Genomic DNA, 18,642 nt, shown 5'->3' with positions numbered 1-18,642 from the left:
CCAAGCGCAGATTCATTTTTCCTGCTTACCCGAAAAGGTAATCCACATGTGGTTTACTTTTGCAGCCCAAATCCTGAGTTCTGCAGCAGAAATCTAGTATTTTGTCCATTGCTGGACATGGCCTCAGTCTTCATGCAAGTTCTCTTCAAGCCTCAACCCAACTAAGCATTACACTGCTGCATTTATTGACACCACCAGCCAATCTTTTTCAAACAAAAACCTTTATATGAGAGTATAAAACAAGGTCTCCCCATCATCATTTTTGTGTGCCAGGCAACATTCAATCACCATCCAAACAGGAAACAAAACAAGTGGTTTACTTTTAAGTAGCATTTTATTTTCCTTTAGCTTCGTATACTGAGTTTCAGCCTAGCTAGCACAAACCATGCACTACAGGTAGCTCTAGAGACAAACACGTTCATGATATGCCGTTGCAACGTCACTGGTTCTAGAAAGCACAATTTTACATATTTTGCAGAACACCAAACTAATGAAGTAGTAATTGCACAAGAACATTGCATTATAATGGCAAAAACAAACAAATGTAAACCTTTGCAGCATTATTCATAAATACAGCACTTACCTTGAAATGTTAGGCTATACCCCTTCTAGCTAACTTGTGTTACAGAGGAGCTCTCTGAACAAGGGCTTGCTGTGTTTGTAAGCCAAGGTCTGCTGAGAAATACCCCAGTGCCTTCTACAAAACTGCAACTCAATCTTTAAGCCAGGTGGTGGTTCTGCTTTGGCCAGCACAATCCAGATACTTGCATGCAAGCTGTGTCAAAAGAATTTGCCCAAACCAAACAACTCATCACCTTTTGGACTCATACAACATGCTCTTGATGTTGTTCTCCACCAATTTCAGGCAGCCAAAACTTCCCAAAATGAAGTCGTTCGCTGACAACAACCAGGTTTTCTCTAAGACAACACAGGTAGCTCTTGTTATATTACAGCACCGAGAAATTCACGTTCCAATTATTAAACTAAAAGTTTACAACTTAAAAACATTACCCTTGAACTTTAAGTTTCTGGATTACTATTAGAGCATAGTCTCTAAGTCAAAACTTCAGGGTTTTTGGGCTGTGGCTGCATCCATGCTAGACAGTCAATCAGTAATAATGCTGAAAGCCCTTCATTGCTCATTTTCTCATGGCCTCTTCATCCCTCAAGCAACGTCTAGTACGAACTGCTTGTAAATCAGAGGTTAAACATGAATTGATGGTCTGATCCTGTCTGGATCACTTTGTAATCTTGCAGGGATTATGTTGTCTTTGGGATTTTTCTTCTTTAATTTCTATTTTAAATAGCTTAATTGAGCCTACGTATAACATATGTTATTTAGACACCCCTTAGAAGTTTGCCCTCTTACAACAGGGCTTCAGGTATCACTTCCCTCAGTGGCAGAGCAGTTACAAAGAGGGGTGAGCCACCCATCTGATATTATCTGGAAGTAAGAAGAGAGCATAATGAACCCAGCCATGCTTCTTTGCTCTTAGTCCACCCTCCACAGCTAGCTACGTGACAGCAGCAAAGCGTGCAGCACGTCTCCTTGCAGCACTCATGCCTGTGTGGGAGCAGTAATTGCTCTTGTGCTTTCTGTAATGTCACATCCTGACGATTTATGGTTGACTTGGATATACACATGCACAGGTATTTGGTCTTCCCATCACAGCTGGGTTTCTGGCACAGCTTTAATAAACCATCAAACTACCTATCTTGAAAGTAAGAGGAGTAAAAGAAAAGGTAAGTATGAAACTATTTCATGAACTTTGTAAACACAGAAAGCAAACAGGCCACAAATTCTGTCCAGCCCAGCCTATAGCCCTTCTCAAGAAAACTCTCGAAGTATGAATACCATGCACTGGAGGGTCTCACTATGTTGTTTACATTTTGTTTCCATGAACAAAGAAGTTTCTCATATGTGCTTACTCCAGTCACAAAAAAAACTAATTTCAGGTGTCTGAAAAAGGAAAATAAAAACAAACAAACAAACAAAAACAAACGAGAGAGAAAGACTGCAGCATGAAGGGTTTTTTTCGTTACAAAGTGTTTTTCCATCAGGCAATTATTTATAAGAACTTTTGTTAACACTGGAGTTGAGGCTCTGGAACAAAATGGATATATTGTTTACTAGCTTTGTCAGTCGATCTGCTCTTACAAAACTTCTCCCTTCCCCCTCCGGTTCTCAGCCAAGCCAGTCTCTTGAATCACTCAGGAGTTGCCATTTTCACTAAGATCTCCTTTCCCACAAATTGTCCCTTGAATAATGCCATCTTCAATGTACTGCCCTGTGGTGTCCGTGCTCCTGCCAAGCACAGTTGAGGGGATTCGTGATGAGCGTCTCTCCTGGTTCCTATCATCAGAGGAGCAGCAAAGCATTCTCTTCATGGTACCCCACATCTCATCATCTTTATAGGAATAAATTACTGGATTCATAACAGAGTTCAGCAGGGCCAGGAGAAGAAACCACCTTTTCACATTCTGAACCCCACAGTTGGTGCAGTTCAGGCCATCGAGCAGCAAGACAACCAGGCCAGGAGTCCAGCAGACAACAAATGCACCTAGAAATAAAGGAGAGTGAGAAAGTCAAGCAAAAAAACCAACCAAACAAAATACACTTCAGACTGCCAGGGGATTTCTTTTTACATCTTATGAGGCTATGTGTTCATCAAAAATTTACAAAAAATAAAAATAAAAAAAGGAGAGGACAAAACACTGTCAGTAGCAAAACTGTATCCACAACCGCTTCTCTGCCTGGCCCAGAACACACAACTTGCAGGAGCCTGCAGGGAGAGAGCATCCAGCTGCTGGCAGCCCCAGCCTGAACACAAGTAGCAAAAGGTCCTCACAATAGCAAAATGTCCAATCTGGTAGATAAATAAGACCTCTGAAGATCACAGCTAGCACTTTGAATGGAGATGCTGTCCTCTCTTCATTTCTCCCTTGTACTCCACGCTTCCTACTTCCTCCACTTGTAAGGGAGAATAGAGAAATAACCTAATAGATGAGTTAATGAAGATGAATCAAAATGAGAGTGGTGAAACAAGACGACAAAAGCCCAGCCCTGGAGCAGCAGGATTGTCCCCACCTGGGGGTGAAGCTGGTAGGGTGGGGGGGTTAGGGTTAGGATGGGACATGGCAATCCAACAGGCTTCCAGCCCCAAGAGGGGTCCCAGCATGTCCCCACCTCTGCTTCCTGCAGCACCACCAGCTCCCAGGTCCTCTCCTGGGAGCCCACTGAGAACACGGCCCTGGTGATGCTAACTTAGCACAAGCCACAATTGCTGCCTGACATACTGAAATAGAAAATTACAACTGTGTGTGAAAGCACACTTCAAATATTATACTGAGGAAATTCCAATCATTTATAACAGCCCTTTTTTGGCCTTAAAAAATCATGAAACACATAAGGATGATAGCAGCTACATGCTAAGAAGCTCTCCTGGGATCCTCATGATCTGTTTTGTCTATTTTGGTCCTGCTCATTTCCAGGAGACTGCTGATTGTTCCCATGCCCGAGCTGTGCCCAGAGCCCAGGGCAGCCTGGCTATTTGCAGGACCCAGCCTAGAAGCACCTCTGGCATCCAGCAATCATCCAGTGCAGCACCTGCTTGTGTAGCAATACACACAGCCCCCAGCCAGGAGTTCAGTGGGCACAGTGCCCATCTGAAGGGCAAGCCATACAACAGCATATAGAATTAACTCATACATTATACTGGATACTGAGCATTGTATCCAGGGCAACACAGTGCACATCTTGATGCAAAACGATCCTTTTGCAGATATTTCTTTTCTTTTGAAGAGCTTCAAAAGGAATCCAGGTGAAGTGCAATCAGTGAGTTTACTGTGTTCCTAGAAGTACTATGCAGAATGCAAAGGCAAGAGACTAACTCCTTCAGAAAACACATTTTCTATTCTGCTGTGCCAAGATGTTTGTGATGCTAAGTACCAATTTCATAGTGTTAGTTTAGAGTTAATGGTCAGCATCAGTAACATTCCTCCAGCACCACTGGCACCAGGAGCAGCAGGCTGACACCACAATGCACTTTCTCTGGTCAGTCCCCACACTATGCACTGGTTTGGCCCCACCATGCTGAGTAAGCAGCAGTGACAGTAAGTTCTACAGTCTGCAGTGGAGCAAACATTGCACTGATTTACCATCCTGGGGCTAAAGGCAAATCCCACCCACAGCAGCCAGCACTGAAACCAGACCACCCAGACCAGAATGATTACATGAGAGGCTCAGCAAGTATTCGGACACAGTGCTTTTGCAGGCCACCAAGGGTCACTGGTGAACTTGTTGGCAACCATGCCAGTTCCATGCAGAAATTAATGTGGCAGAATGCTCTTCCCTGAGCAAGCACAGAAAACATTATTTTCACAGTACCAAAGCATGCAAAGTGCAGCACTGCTTTCCTGAAAGTCAGCAGGAGAAGCAGACCCAAAGCCTGGTTTAACAGAAGTCACAGAGAAACCCCTCCTTCAAACAAATCCTGAGCTCAGCAGGTGGACTAAGTCAATGAATTCCCAGGATACAGAGCAGGAGACCTATCAATATTGCAAAGGCAAAAGTAAGGAGAGGGTGCAGACAGCTCTATGCTATCCAGAGCACAGCATGCAGAACTTTAATTCCCCACTCTGGGAGGCTGCATCCTATCCATGACCAAGGACAGGGATAGAGAGGAATGCAGTGACAGCACTGGGGCTCCTACTCCAACTCCACCCAAAAAAAGCACATTGTTCTGTAGGGATACAACCTAAATCATTCACATCCTACTCACAGCAAGGTGCTGGTGAAAGCAAGGCACTGAGACTTACCGCCTTTCTAGGATTAAGATATTTTTAACCACAGACCTTCCAGAGGGAGCCATAGTTAAACATAAATATGAGCCTTTCTTTTGTCCCTCTGGTGATTTTCTTTGCAGTCTTTTCATCCCGTAGCAGATCCTCTCCCTGACATTATGCCACACTTCCAAAACAATTTCTTTTCTGGGACTCTAAAATTCAGAGTGTGACATAAAGCAAATCCTGGCTGCAGCATGAACCAGAATTACTCTGAGACTTCACGCTGGACTAATGGAGATCAGGTATCACAGTGCCTCAAGGTCAACGTGAGGATTTTCCACTGGTTTGCAAACATGGATTTCCTCGTAGACTGCATCATCTATACTTAAAAATGAAGGAATTCCTGTGTACCTGGAAGTGCTGCTGAGCCTTTGCCATAAATCTCTCCACATGCCAACACTAAGAAGGAAAATTAAAGAAAAAAAAACAAAACCAATCACAATCAACGTGGCAGCTTCCAGTTGTCCTTGCCACACGTGCACATAAGTTAAAACAGAATGTTACTGGTTAAACTATGTATTTACTAGAACTGAAAGTCATCTTCCTCAAGGAAGCTTTTTCATCAGGAATGTCACTGCCAAGTTCAGATGAGCGGTGGCACACACCCCACCTGGACATCACATACACCTGCCTGGGCCTTTCCTCTAAGCCACAGCTGCACGCTCTGCCAGTACTAAGGCAAAGCTAAGGATTTTAGCCTCTTTTGCTAGGTTTCCCATTTCCAATCATGCAACTCCTCACAGTTGGGCATGCCAAAGGAATGCTATTTCTGCTGCTTCTAACCTGGAAGCAGGTTGGACCTGGGGACCAAAGGCAAAAGGAGAAATGACAGGGACCTCAGTCCAGGTCTCTGAAAGAGCTATGCAAAGAGTGGTGCAAAGAACTCTCTGCAGCTGAGATCACCATGCACTGAAAGTTAAAGTGAAATAAGAGCTCACTGGCACCTAACTGCAGGACCAAGGGAGAACTCCACTCATAGAGGATAGCAATGTTTTGGAAGTGATGCCTTGCCTCCACCTCCTTCCCCAGGGAGGAGAGTAAGCCAACAGCAGGCAGACCGCATGGCAGCAGGATTTTGTCCTGAAGCTGCCATGACGCCAAGAGAGCATGTTAGCAAGCACCGTCATTCTCATCACATTCCCTCCAGCAGCAGAGCTTCCTGGAATTACTTTTAACTAATATCATATCAGGCTTTTATTGGAAAGCATCTTCACACATTTAAGAGCAAACCACTGAAAGTAACTGCCTTGAGCTGAAAACCCCAAATCCACATGTGGCATGCAGCTATATGTTGTTGCAACAGTGAAAATAAGAATAGCTTTAAAAGCATCAGAAATGGTCACTTGAGGGCTCTTTTGGTAATCAGAAAGACCAGAAAACATGGCTATCCAGTTTCTAATGCCTTTTGCATAGTGTGCTTGGATGACTAGGCCAGGAATGCATATTCAAGCTGTTCTAAGAAATCCTTATTCCTAGAAATAATCATTTATAAAAAGCCTGACAGAGCTAACATTTGTAGGATTGGTATGAAGGAAAATGCTAAGAAACATTTCCTCTGACACTGGAGTTTGGAATAGATGACACATGTATTCATTTGACTTTTATGGAGGTAATTTCTGTTTTGATTTTGCTTCTGATTGGACATGTAAAAATGATGAGCGTCAAAGCAGTGCACAGACTTTCTAAGTTAAATTTGCCTGTCCCAGCAAGCTATGCCACCAGATGCTTTGCCTGAATCATAGTTTAATCTGGTGGCTTAGGAGCCATTCTGGAAGAAAGAAAAAGCTGACATTGATCTCGAAATCAACCCTAAGGCCCCCTATCCCCAGCAAAAGAAAAAAAGAACTTGAAAGGAAGGACATGAACTTTGAAGTAGGTTATTTCTTTCCTGAATGCCTAAGAAGGAGCAGGAATGGATTCATACTGCCTCAAGAAACAAGTGTAAATAATTACACCCAGAGGGCTTTGTTCTGGTCTTTGGACTTAATCCTGCAGGTGCTCTCCACATCGCTCACTCTCTCTGCCTGTAGCAGCTCAATAGCCTTCTTCCCAGTACAAAGACCTCTTAGCTCTGCTGGGCAAACACATACTAGCACTAAGAGCTAACAGAATTATTCCCAGATTTTACTCAGCCCCGTCCAGCTTTGCTTTATACAACATTACAGCAATAGCCTTCACTAAAGAATGATTACAAATAAATCTCTGCTTTCCTTCTTTATCTTAAGAATTTCTTGTCCACACATCTGACCTCAAAAATGGAAAAGACTGGCATAACTGAGGTTTGTTGAGGCAAAAGGGAGATGGCAGAGTAGCCAGCTGCTTGCAGTACAAAGCACAGCAGAAGGTCTGGGTGAAACTTCCTCAGTTCCAGAAACATCTCTACTACTGTTCCTGAAGGAGCACAGCTAAGCTAGATGCAAGTACAGTACCACATAGCTGTGCCCCATGTACATAGGAACACCAACTTCCCCCAAATCTCCATCTGTCCTGCACTGGCTCGTACAACATCAGAAGTAAAGCCATATTTATGGCTTCAGAGTCCCCATCACCTGAGCCAGTGGCAGCCCAGTTGCACCGCAGTGAGCTGCACAAGCCATACTTAAGTGAAGTCTGTCTTTTACATAACATCCCACTCAGATTGAAGTCTTCCTTGGTAAAATTCACCACACCAGCCAGCATTTTCTTCCAACAAAACAGCCATCCACTCTGGGCCCCTCTAATTAATTTGAAAAGCAGCTGCATCACAACGAGCTGCAGTAAACTGAGCTGCTTAACTATCCAGAGCATCTTCAGGGCAGAATCTAAGCAAAATCTCAAGATGAAGGTGAATCTTCCTCTTACGAAACTAGTCTCTGGCAGGAGAAAAAAATCACAGATCCACCAAGCATCCTTTTCTATCCTTTCCAGGGAAGGTGCATTTGCAAGTAGAATAGCTGGTGAACTTGGGAAACAGCCAAAAGGATTCAGGACGTTGTGCAGATATAGAAGAACATCTTTTGGAAAGTATTTTTCTGGGTAGCGGTGATTCTTCCTAAGCCTTCCTCCACAGCTATGTTACAACTCACTCTTCCCACCAACAAAGAATGTATAATTTGTATTTTGTAAAAAGCTGCCTACAACCAAGCAGCCTGAGCATTTACCAAACAGAGATGCTTATTTTCTAAGAGTTGACTGGCCGTGTACCTCAGGCTGCTGTTTCAAGCAACATTTATTTCACAGTTCAAGTTGGACAGAAGGCTAATGAACTTCAGGGCTTTAGTGAGTTTTCGTTTTGTTTGTACACACGATTGGCTACCTGGTTGGCAGCCTCTTACCTAAAAGAGTCATGACGGTCTTCATAAGCTTCACAGGGGTCCTCCTGCGGCTAATAGATCCACTAGTGTGCGATGACAAGACATTAGTTTTCCGCTGGACATACATGTAGATTCTTATGTACACCACCACCATAATGAAGAAAACAACAAGGTTTAGGACACTCCAGAACACCAAGTAACTTCTACTGTAAATAGGTGCCAGGGAAGAGCAGGCAGAAATGTCACAGAGGCAGTTCCAACCCAAGGTAGGAACAGCACCCATGAAAATGGCAATGGCCCAAATAGATATAATTAAGAAGGTGACTCTCTTCTTCGTGAGATTACTGTGGATCTTCATCCGCATGATTGACATGTGCCGCTCAACTGCTATGACGAGGAGATTCACCAGGGAAGCCGTCAGGCTCGTGTCCAGAAGACCCTGACGCAGAAACCAGCGGTTAACAGTTAATGTCTTAGACACAGGACCAGTGTGGAACATCAAGAAGACATAAGCAATCCCAGCAAAAAAGTCTGCAGCAGCTAAATTGGCCAACAGATAGTAAAATGGAAAATGAAACCTCTTGTTCTTGACCACAGCTGCTATGACCAGTGAATTCGAAATGAAAATGAAGAGGCAAAAAAATGTCCCAAAACACAGAACACCAATCAGTGGTGGCCCTGTCCACTCATCTGCTGTGTGAGTGTTTGTCCTATTATAAAAGAAGTCCATGCTCTTATCATAGTAACATTCATTCATCCTGGATTACAGCCCCTGCATCCTAGGAAGGGAAAAAAAGAAAAATTAAAATTAACTACCGGTCCTTGCTTGAATCACCATAACTAGCAGCTTTCTTTTGGGGGCAAAGGAAGGGGTATGAGAAGGCACATATTTGCAGGCCTCAAGAAGATCATTCATATTGTACAATTTAATGCAGGAGATATTTGTCCACCAAAGGACTGCAATGCACGATGCTTTGATGAACTATGAATTTTACCAAAGTCTTCCTTGCTTCTAAGCCCCCAGCAGTCCCCCTGCACTAACAGTCACACTGTGCAGGCAGCAATGTGGAAGTTAAGAGGTTAATAGTGACTTCCTGGAGGTCAAAAAAGTCTGAGCAACAGCCAGGCCCTTCTGACTGTGAAACCCCATGTTTGAGCCACAGCCCCATCATTATTTCCATTTCTTAGTGTATCCAGTCAGGACAGAGAAGCATAAATCATAACTCTTCCATTTTACTGGCTAAACAATGAAAAGCCTATTACTGGAAACGTCTTTTTTTTCCATTATATATTAATGAACGTAATAACATATGCATATAAAATGCTAAAGGCATATATATTCTGAGCATGTGCCAGTTATTTACTGCTACAGGATTTAAGTAGATGTGCAGAAACAGGAAAGAAACACTGCACATATTTGACGGCACTGAAGCCACAGATTATTTTATTGGGCTGTCAACCCAAAGCCCTGTGGGCAACACACCCACCCACCAATTATCTTCAGACCCAAAACACAGTCCCCTAACCAACTGCAGCACACAGAACACCCCAACACAGCAGTAGCGCGGGGCTATTCTCTTACACCCACTCAGCACTGCTTTGGACTATGAATGTGATGGAGGGGGAGGTCTGGTTTCCAGATGACAGCACAGTTCAGCTTCTCCAGTGAGGTCAGTGTCAGCTGCCTGGGCAATCTGACTGCATTTTTTGCAAACCAAAAGAGCTCAAACTGATTCACGTAGGCAGTGGCTGCTCTTGGAGAGCAAAGGCTTTGCAGCCGGGTGTGAATTGATGTAATTGATGTCTGATTATCACTAGGCTTCATGTTTTCTGTCAGAATCTGAGTAAGTGTTTTAGCAATGACTTCACTAACAGATCCTACATAATGTTTACCAAACCCAGGAAACCAACTGCAGGACAAGATGCTGGTCACAGCAGGCACCACACAGAGCAGCTCCCAAGGACAGGAGCTGCGGGGACACAGTGATGCTGGGGGAAACACAATGCCAGGTCCATAAGCCTCCTCAGGAGCCTTGGGGTGTAAGTGAGACCAAGAAGAAGGCTTAGGGGGGCCAAAAAGAGGAAAAAGTAACAGATAAAATGGGCACAGGCAGAGATGTAAAGCAGGCGTAGGCTTTTTACTTCTGTAACTAATTCTGAATACAGATAAAGATCAGGTTCACTTAGGTAATCACAGGCTAATAATGGACTAGCAGTTATATTTCATCTCTATAGTGACTGAGAAGCAAATTAAGCAACCCCCAGCAGGCTGGCTAACAATTCACATTTATATTAAAAATACTTTGAGTTATAAAAGATTTGTCTTCTTTTATTTAAGTTATACTACACTGGCTATTTCCTCCAATATTTGTCATCTAATTTTAAATCAATTCATACTGCTCCACCATTATTACTTGCAGCAAACGGAACACTTTGAATACTTCATTTTCCTGAACTTGCTCCTTGCCCCTTCTGGTTTCAACCCTACACCATGCAGTCAGCAGGAAGGCCAGCTGCTTGACATTGGTTTCTATTTTATCATCCTGAAGAACACAGGCAACCACTTTTTAAGAAAAAATCTCTTATTTAAAGCATCAAATTCAAGTAGCTAGAAGTAAGAACAGTTGTTTAAGGACAGGAAGCGGAAGGAAGCAAGTAAATCATCCCCTGCACTGAAATATTACAAAGCAACTCTCCATCTAAAAATAAAGGGGTTTCAGCAACTCTGATCTACCATCAGGAGTCACAGAGAGATCCGTGCCTCCTTCTTGCTGCTCAGCGCAGCATGGTAGAGTTGAGCAGTCAGTAAATCTCACATTTTTACTCAGAAACTACTCAGAACAAGCTGCAATTAAATCTGTAAGTGACCAGAAGGCCCCAGGCAGCTACAGAAAACAGCCACTGGAGCTGGGAGCCCTGCCCAGTGCAGGTGGCTCCGGGCTCACCCACTGAGGCAGAAAAGGGCTTGCTGAGCCTGGCAGGGAGCTTCTGCAGAACAACACAAGCGCCTGCATATAGAACTAGCATTTTGGGCAAGAACAGTAGGGGAAAAAAAATCTGTGAAAATTACAGGGAAGGATTTCTGAACATGTATCTTACTGTGTAATCATCTCAAGAGGTGGATCTCTTGCTTGCAAGTGACAGGACAGTAAAGAGATCTGCAAACATTCTTTTGTATCTTATCCGGGGAATGAGCTTAAAGAAACCTGTAATATCAACTCCGAACTTTAATTCTAAATACTACAGATTATTGAGATGCCATCCTCATTTGAAACAATTCCCTCCCAAAAAAGAACAAAAACACCCGTCAGTACTTCTTCACTAAAATAATCATGGTACACTCACTGTCACACAGCACAGCTCAAACGACAAACGACTTTGGAAGCACTGCCTTGTGATGTTGAGCTAACGCAGGAGGAGCAGAACACCGTTCAGCTGAGGTCTCAGGCTCACAGTGCTGGCTCTGGATATGTCCAGGCAGAGGCTGCATCCAAGTGAGAGCTGAACAGCTGAACAGCTAGTGTGCATCCCAGTGCTGCAGAGCTCCAGGCTGCCAGTACCAGTCTATGCATGCAGAGCACACCTCACTCCAGAGTCCATCCAGAGTGAGGGTATTTCACACCTCCATTTCACTGCTGTGTCCTCACAGCAGAACCAGGCTGACCTCAGGGCAGCTGTATCCTCACAGGTGCTGCACCACATGGGAGGAGATATCCCTTATTTCCCAGAATGGCAGAGGTTAGCACACTGCAGGATTTGATTCTCCAGGTCATCTCTTCTGCAGCCAGACAGGAGATCGTTTTCTTAATTAGGGCAGATCTAAACATAAGAAGAAAAATAAACTTATTAAATATTAGACATTTTAGATTAAGTATTTTTAAACAAATAATTGAAAAATCAGTCATAATATTGTTAGTCCCAGTTATAAAATTAATAGAAACTGAAGCAGTAGAAAAAAAAGCTAGACCTTTTATTTTGGAAGTAGCTTTCACCAGCTTGATATTTGCAGCTTTTGTGGTGAAAGACGATAAGCAATCTCCATTCATCACCTCTGCATCGCTCACAGTATTACAGACCTCCACAAACTCTAAATATGTGACTGTATCAGTCAATATGACTATGTCAGTCAATGTACAGTAGCTATATACTGTGTATTCTACAGGTGGGCTATTCTATTTGCTTGCAGCAAGTCACTTGAAAGTGAAAACTTTAATAGTGCCAGGAAGCATATCCTTGTCAAAAAGGCAGTTTTCCTCAGTCTATTTAATGAGTTCAGTTCAACTAACGGTGGCTACAAATATCAGGAGCTGACAGACTCTGAAGTAAGCTTTCCTTTAGCATACCAAGTACGCATACACTTTGTGTGGGAGAAGTTATCTGCTCCAAAAATATCAAAAGATTTGGTTTGGTTGAACTGTTTGCAAACATAAAAAGCATGCGTTCTGAATGCTCCCCATTCCAGGGTATCTTCAGCTCTGCTGACTGAAAGACAGCTTGCATATCTGATTCTACATTTCTTTATGCAAGCGCATCTTGTGTGAAGGATACTTGACACTGATCAAAATTAACTTGGCCTTCTCATCAGTTTCTCATCATTAATGCAGCCAGTTCTGAAGGAAAACTCAAACAGCATTTTAGTCAGAGACTTTTAAGAGAAGGTCATCCTAAAACTTCACCTGCAAGCCATGGAGTGATTCACAGCACACACCACAGCTTCCCTTGCCTTTCCTGCCCAATGAAAGTCACGTTGTTTCAAGGTATTTGTCATAAGCACATGGCAAAGCTGGCATCAGCTGGGGACATGAAAAGCTGCTCCCCTGCTGCTGTATGAGGGCAGCAGGACAGGAGCAGACAGGCTGTGAGGAGCAGGTAAGGTGCGCTCCAGGCTGCAGCAGGGCAGGAAGGCTGAGCAGCGCCATAGGCCGCAATAGGACAGAGCCCTAGCAGGTCTTGAGGCTGATCATAGGACAGCTCAGGCACGCAGGGCTGATCACATCGACACACACATGCTGCAGGCACTGCAGGCAGAGAAAGGAGGCAAACAGCTCTGGGTCCTGCACCCCGTCCATTGCTTCAGAAAAACACCATGCTGCAGCAGCTGCCCACCTGCATGTCCTGAGCAGAAGCTAAAACAGAAATCCCACAGGCAGCAGATGGCCTTGCAGCAACACTAGCTTGATAGAGGCTGGGTGCCTGCAGACCACCCCGCAAGGCAGCACTTATGCCTTAGCACTTATGTCTTAGGCAGACAAGGACACTCCAGATCTCCTCTGTTTCCAGACAGCTGGCACCCGCACACTTCCACCGAGAAGCTCCTCCTGCCCTACTCCGCAGGGAAGGCAGAAGGCAGGAAGGCTACCTGCAGCAGCAGCACCAGATCACCAGTCCAGCAAGGGAAGCAGTTCTGTGTTCCACTCCACACCCTGAATGCATGCATGGCCAAGGAGGGAAACAACGCAGCCAAATGATTGCACGGTAACCCAAGAAACCCATTCAGGTTACTCCAGCTTAAAAAAAAAAAAAAAAAGAAATGCCAGTGCTGACAAGGGCGTGTAACGCAACCCCAGCCAAAAACGTTAATATGTAACTGTAAGAAGGAATCTGGTGAGGTAAGCTCTCACTTCACTCTGAGATGTCTTTAAAAGTTAATTGCTATTACACAAAGATCAGTTTAGAGAAATGGGTGAAAAGGAAGTTTTTCCTTAAATCCCCGTTCTCAGTCAAGTCAGTTTGTGATGCACGCAGAACATAATGTTATCCGTGAGCACCTCAGACTCTAAACCAAAGACCTTTTATCTGGTACCATTAGAGGATGCGGTGGAAGCCAACACACATTTGGCAGGTTTTACAGAGACAAATTATCTCAGAAGTAACCATTTTAAGTTTGGTTTATTAAGGAAATTCTATGGGCGCTGCCCGTGCTTGGAAGAGCACACCACACAGCCCACTTCAAGGCACTAAGAACACAATTTTAAAATCCATTCTTTTAAATGCAGCTCTGGAAGATGGGAAAATCTTACTGTAAAGTTATAAAGCTTAATGAGCATGCTGTTGAACATGGAGAACTTACTTATTACTACAGAAACCCATTTCTGGCTGTGGTTGGCTTTTTTTCTCCATAACTTCAGATAATTGACTGCAAACGCAGATCGAGCATACACAAGTAGCATTACTATATTATTCTAAAAGGAGTTGAAGACCGAGATAAGGAGAACAGAGTGCCACATCCATTTCCACTCCAAGCCTGCTTCATTTCCATGATGTTAAGCTGATGGAAATGCTCAGACTTCCTCCAGGATTCTCATCTCATACATGAACAGCCCATTTTAATGGCATCATAGTTTGGACTAGAGTGGGAAAGGATGGGATGGGGGAAGCCAAGAAAATTCTGTAGGCATGTTGCATTTCTGAGACATATAAATAATTTCTCTTTGAATTACTTCTGTGTTCAGTGTCTCATTAGGTGGCGGAAAAATTTAAGGCTATTAGACAACTCACGAAGCCTTATTATTGTTTGCAGGATGCGGGGTATAAACAAAAGAGTCTTAAGAAAAGCATTAAACCTAGCAAAACTTTAGGACCTCAAAACTAAATATTTAAATTGCAAGGACGGGAAGCAGTACCGCCAGCCATGGACCACAGCGCCTTGTACACACAGACTGATAAGAGGCTGGAAATCACTACTGCACCCAGCAGTGTCACCCTGTGCATGCCTGTGGCAGTGCTGGTGCCTTGCAAGCTGCTGCCAGCTGTAAGGACAGCCAGGCTGGGAAGCATGAAGGCACCTACACGAGTCCTGGCAAAGCTCAGCATCTATCTCCTGGCATGCCTCCAGCACAGCTACCCCACTGCTAAGGTTTTTGAAAGCTCTGATCCCTACAAGCAGTTGTTAGGGACAGCTACCAAGCAACTCAATAGTTACCACAGGTTTAGACTTCAGACTTTGGTAATTTAAGACTTTCTGAAATTATGGTTTACTAAATCTATATATGGAGTCCAAACTAAAAACTTCACTGCAAAGCTTTCATTTAAAGTCTCCTTTAAGTGTGGTTCTGGAAGGAGCTGGCAGGTCATCCTATAATGTGGAAACAGACACAGTACTTAAAGTATTTAAAAACTGTACAGATAGCCTTTACAATGTGAAACATGCTCCTAGAAAATACCTGCTCTGCTTCTAAACTAAGCTGGCCATTTCTCTAGATCCTTCTCACCAGTAAACTGATCACCAGCAGACCCATTTCTTGCAGCCCAGCACACAGAACTCAAATGCTGGACACACAAACCCTTTCAGCACACTCACCATCAAGTGAGCTTTCATTTTTCATTCTCAAGCCACTGCTGATTAGAAAAAGCCACCTGCCTGAATCTGACCAGGTGACATATTCAGAGCCCTGGTTTACAAGCACATGCTTTGCTGGAAGTGGTAGGGATGTTGGGGTTTGGAACATACCTGCTAGGCATGTGGAAGTGGACCTAATTGCTTTAAAAACAATCAGAAATTCATACAGAGGTATGAATCTTGAAGACCAACTGCTTGTATGGGGATATATTCTCTTTGATATCCAGTACTTCAGAAATTATGTTTTGTTATCTGATAGCATAAGGACTATGCCAGAGGGTGCTTTCAAGAGTTAGTTGTCAGAAGAGGACCCAGCCAACTCCACTGCCCTGAAGCTGCAGCCTGCTGTTCTGCTAAGAGCCAAATGCATCCGCCAGCTTTACATGAGATAAAGCCACATATTTTCTGATCGCGTTTCTTTCATTTTAGTTCATTTTCAGCACACAGACAAACTCACTGCTCGCAGATGAAGTTTTTCCACCATATAAGTCATTTTCAGTTGTGCTTCTTACTAACCTCTCAGAACACCACAGGAACATGCAAGAAACCACATATGCTTAAAGAAGCAAGCTACAGCAATACACATCAGCAGCCTGTAACAGTAACCGCCCTTTTCTGGGCTTCTTTTGCAGGGGGAGAACAGACCGATGCACACTCGCACAGAAGGTGAAAACACAAAGGTACGAGGGTTTTTTTTTTTTTTTCCCTCTTGATGCAAAAACAGTTGGAAGTAGCCGTGCAAAACAACATTCACGAATTTCTCAGAGCATCATGCAGCTCGAGGCCATACCTTACAAGTAACTTCAGAGAGCACAGCAAACATCCGTACGCCGTACTTACTGCCAGCGCCTCAGCGGGACACCACGGGCGTACACATACAGAGGTGAGCAAAGCCAGGTGAAACCCGCGGAACCACACGTGTGCGTGGGTCTCCCGCTGCCGCCGCACCGCGTCGCAGCCCCTGTGCGGATCGTGCTTCGCTCTCCGGCAGCCCCGAACCGCTCGGTTCCGCTCGCGGCGGAGGACGGCGGGCACTCCAAAGTCAAGAGATGATAAGACTACAGAAAACACTGCTCTAGTCCGCTACGAGAAGCGTAGTTCGCAGATCCCGAAGCCGACGCAGCCTGCAGCCGAGCAGTTCCATCGCTGCCGGGCTCCGCTCTCCGACCCCGCGACCCGCCCGCCCCCCGGCCCGGCGGGGTGCCGGGGCCCTGCCCGGTGCCGCGGCTCCGCTGGAACTCACCGGCAGCCTCCGGAGCCGCGCCCGCCGCCCGGAGCCGCCCGCCCGCCGCCCGCCCCACGCCGCCTTAACCCGTCCTGCGCCGCCCGGCCCTGGCCCGGCCCGGACCCCGCTCGGACGGAGCACCTCCGCGTGGAACGCTTTATGGCTGCGCGTTCTCCCAGGGGCGCCGAGGGGAGCCTTCCCACCTCCCGCTGAAGCACCGCGACGTACCCAGGGCCCACCGGGGGCTGAGACAACTCTCACGTTTTGGGAGACACAGTGGCAAAACCAGAACGAAGAGCACTGACTTCCACTAGCAGCTGGGGACAGCACCAATAGGTGTACAGACTGCTTCCCTCCAGCATCAGATGTAGATGGATTTATATCAGCTATAGAAGAACAAATAAACAGAACAATCCCATACCCAACAAGGTGATGCAGAAAGCATAAGGCTCACATCATCCTGGAGTCTAGGAGCTAGCCCACAGCTTTACCATGAAGGACAAACTAAGCACCAGTGTAGGTGCCACAGGTCTGAGCACTGGGTCTGTCCCAGTGCTGCCCACCTGCGTGATTCACCAAATGCAGGCACATGGCCCAGATGCACAGGGCCATGCACGTGTCTGCTGGAGCACTGACAAAAGAAAGTCACAGAATGAAGTCTGATTTCTCATGTTTTACTTGCTACCAGAATGTCTAAGTACTACAGCACTAGAAATAGGTGGAGCCCCATGCATTAACATGACACACATTGTGACACACGACCTCTACCTCAGCAGGTTTTGCTATTTTGTTCATAAGGGGAAGAGCCCAATATAAGAGCTTGAAATTGTACCCCCCTTACCGAACACTCACCTTGCAGCTGGCTCAGGAAGCTGTCTTCTCCTCCCTCCTGCCCTTTGCTTCCAGGTCTGTCTGTTCACTGCCTTCCCTTCTGCTTCTCTCCTTTTAAGACTTGTTCCCTAGGAATGAGAAGCTCATCACATACAAGGCAGCCAGAGCTAAGAGCCTTTTCTCAGGGCTGTTTGAAAAAAACCTATACTCAAGTCCTGCTTCCATTACATCACGTTACTCCTTAACAGCTGGGTGGCACCACCCATCAGTCAGCTGTGGGATTCAGGCCCACATTAATGCACAGAATTAGGAAGCAATGCACTCCAGATTTCCTGTTAAGATCAACCCTCACAGAACAGAGAACCAATGAGGAGCTCCAATAACTGGCTCTCAGCTTTCTTTCAAGAGAAAAGCAGGGGGGAAACAAAAACAAGCCAGCCAGGTGGTGAAGACAAATTGATTTCTAAAATACATTAGTGAACTGTTCAAATACGCACCAGGCCTTTAACCTTTCTCCCCAAATTACTCACACACTAGGATCATTATCTGGCCTAAGAAGAGCATCCAAGGGCTTGCACATTCTAGAGCCTCAATTGTTTTCAGATTCTTACAACACACTATCCTGCCTTAGGGCTGCACAAATTATTTTCTCTCCTGCCTTTTGTATCAAGTGCTGGCCACTCTACAGTACAACCAAATCACATCTCTAGAGCTGAGAGGTGACTACAGCTGAGAAGGCTGCAGCTGGGTTGGAATCTTCCATCATATGCCCATTATAGGCTTCATAGGAGCACTACTGAATGGATAAGGCATTTGCTTCCTAAGCCAGCAATTGTGGGTCTGTGTCCCATCCAGGGTGCCTAACTGTATCAAGTGAAACATTACTGAATTTCTCATACCTCTGCTCAAAGGCAGCAAGTCAGACTTTCATGTCTAGGGCCTTACCTACTGCAGGTAAACCAGTAGTGCTGCCAACAAAAGCAGAAGCTTTGGACAACACCATTAGCAAGCATTTCCTTTTCAAGCACTGCGTTTTAGTTCTTTTTACTGCCTGTAAATAACAGAACATGAATTTGCCAAATTCTAGTTAGTTTCTAACCATTATTTTA

At 44.9% G+C, this 18,642-nt stretch overlaps 1 protein-coding gene across 1 annotated transcript; it reads right to left on the bottom strand.

Moving 5' to 3' along the window:
- Positions 1-315: 315 nt before the first annotated feature.
- LPAR3 (lysophosphatidic acid receptor 3) lies at positions 316-16,637 on the bottom strand. Its single transcript, XM_042820122.1, has 4 exons — positions 16,318-16,637; positions 11,484-11,957; positions 8,160-8,917; positions 316-2,561 (listed from the first exon to the last, which is right to left on the bottom strand). Exons 3-4 carry the CDS (start codon positions 8,893-8,895, stop codon positions 2,212-2,214), a joined length of 1,086 nt encoding a protein of 361 aa, XP_042676056.1. The 5' UTR covers positions 8,896-8,917; positions 11,484-11,957; positions 16,318-16,637; the 3' UTR covers positions 316-2,211.
- Between the last annotated feature and the right edge of the window lie 2,005 nt (positions 16,638-18,642).

Source organism: Centrocercus urophasianus, unplaced genomic scaffold (assembly GCF_019232065.1).
Source record: "Centrocercus urophasianus isolate 14NV4802_14NV808 unplaced genomic scaffold, USGS_Curo_1.0 seq_18, whole genome shotgun sequence".
Taxonomy (NCBI): domain Eukaryota; kingdom Metazoa; phylum Chordata; class Aves; order Galliformes; family Phasianidae; genus Centrocercus; species Centrocercus urophasianus.
Note: the sequence above shows the minus strand (reverse complement) of the source record. Positions and strands in the feature narration are given on the sequence as shown.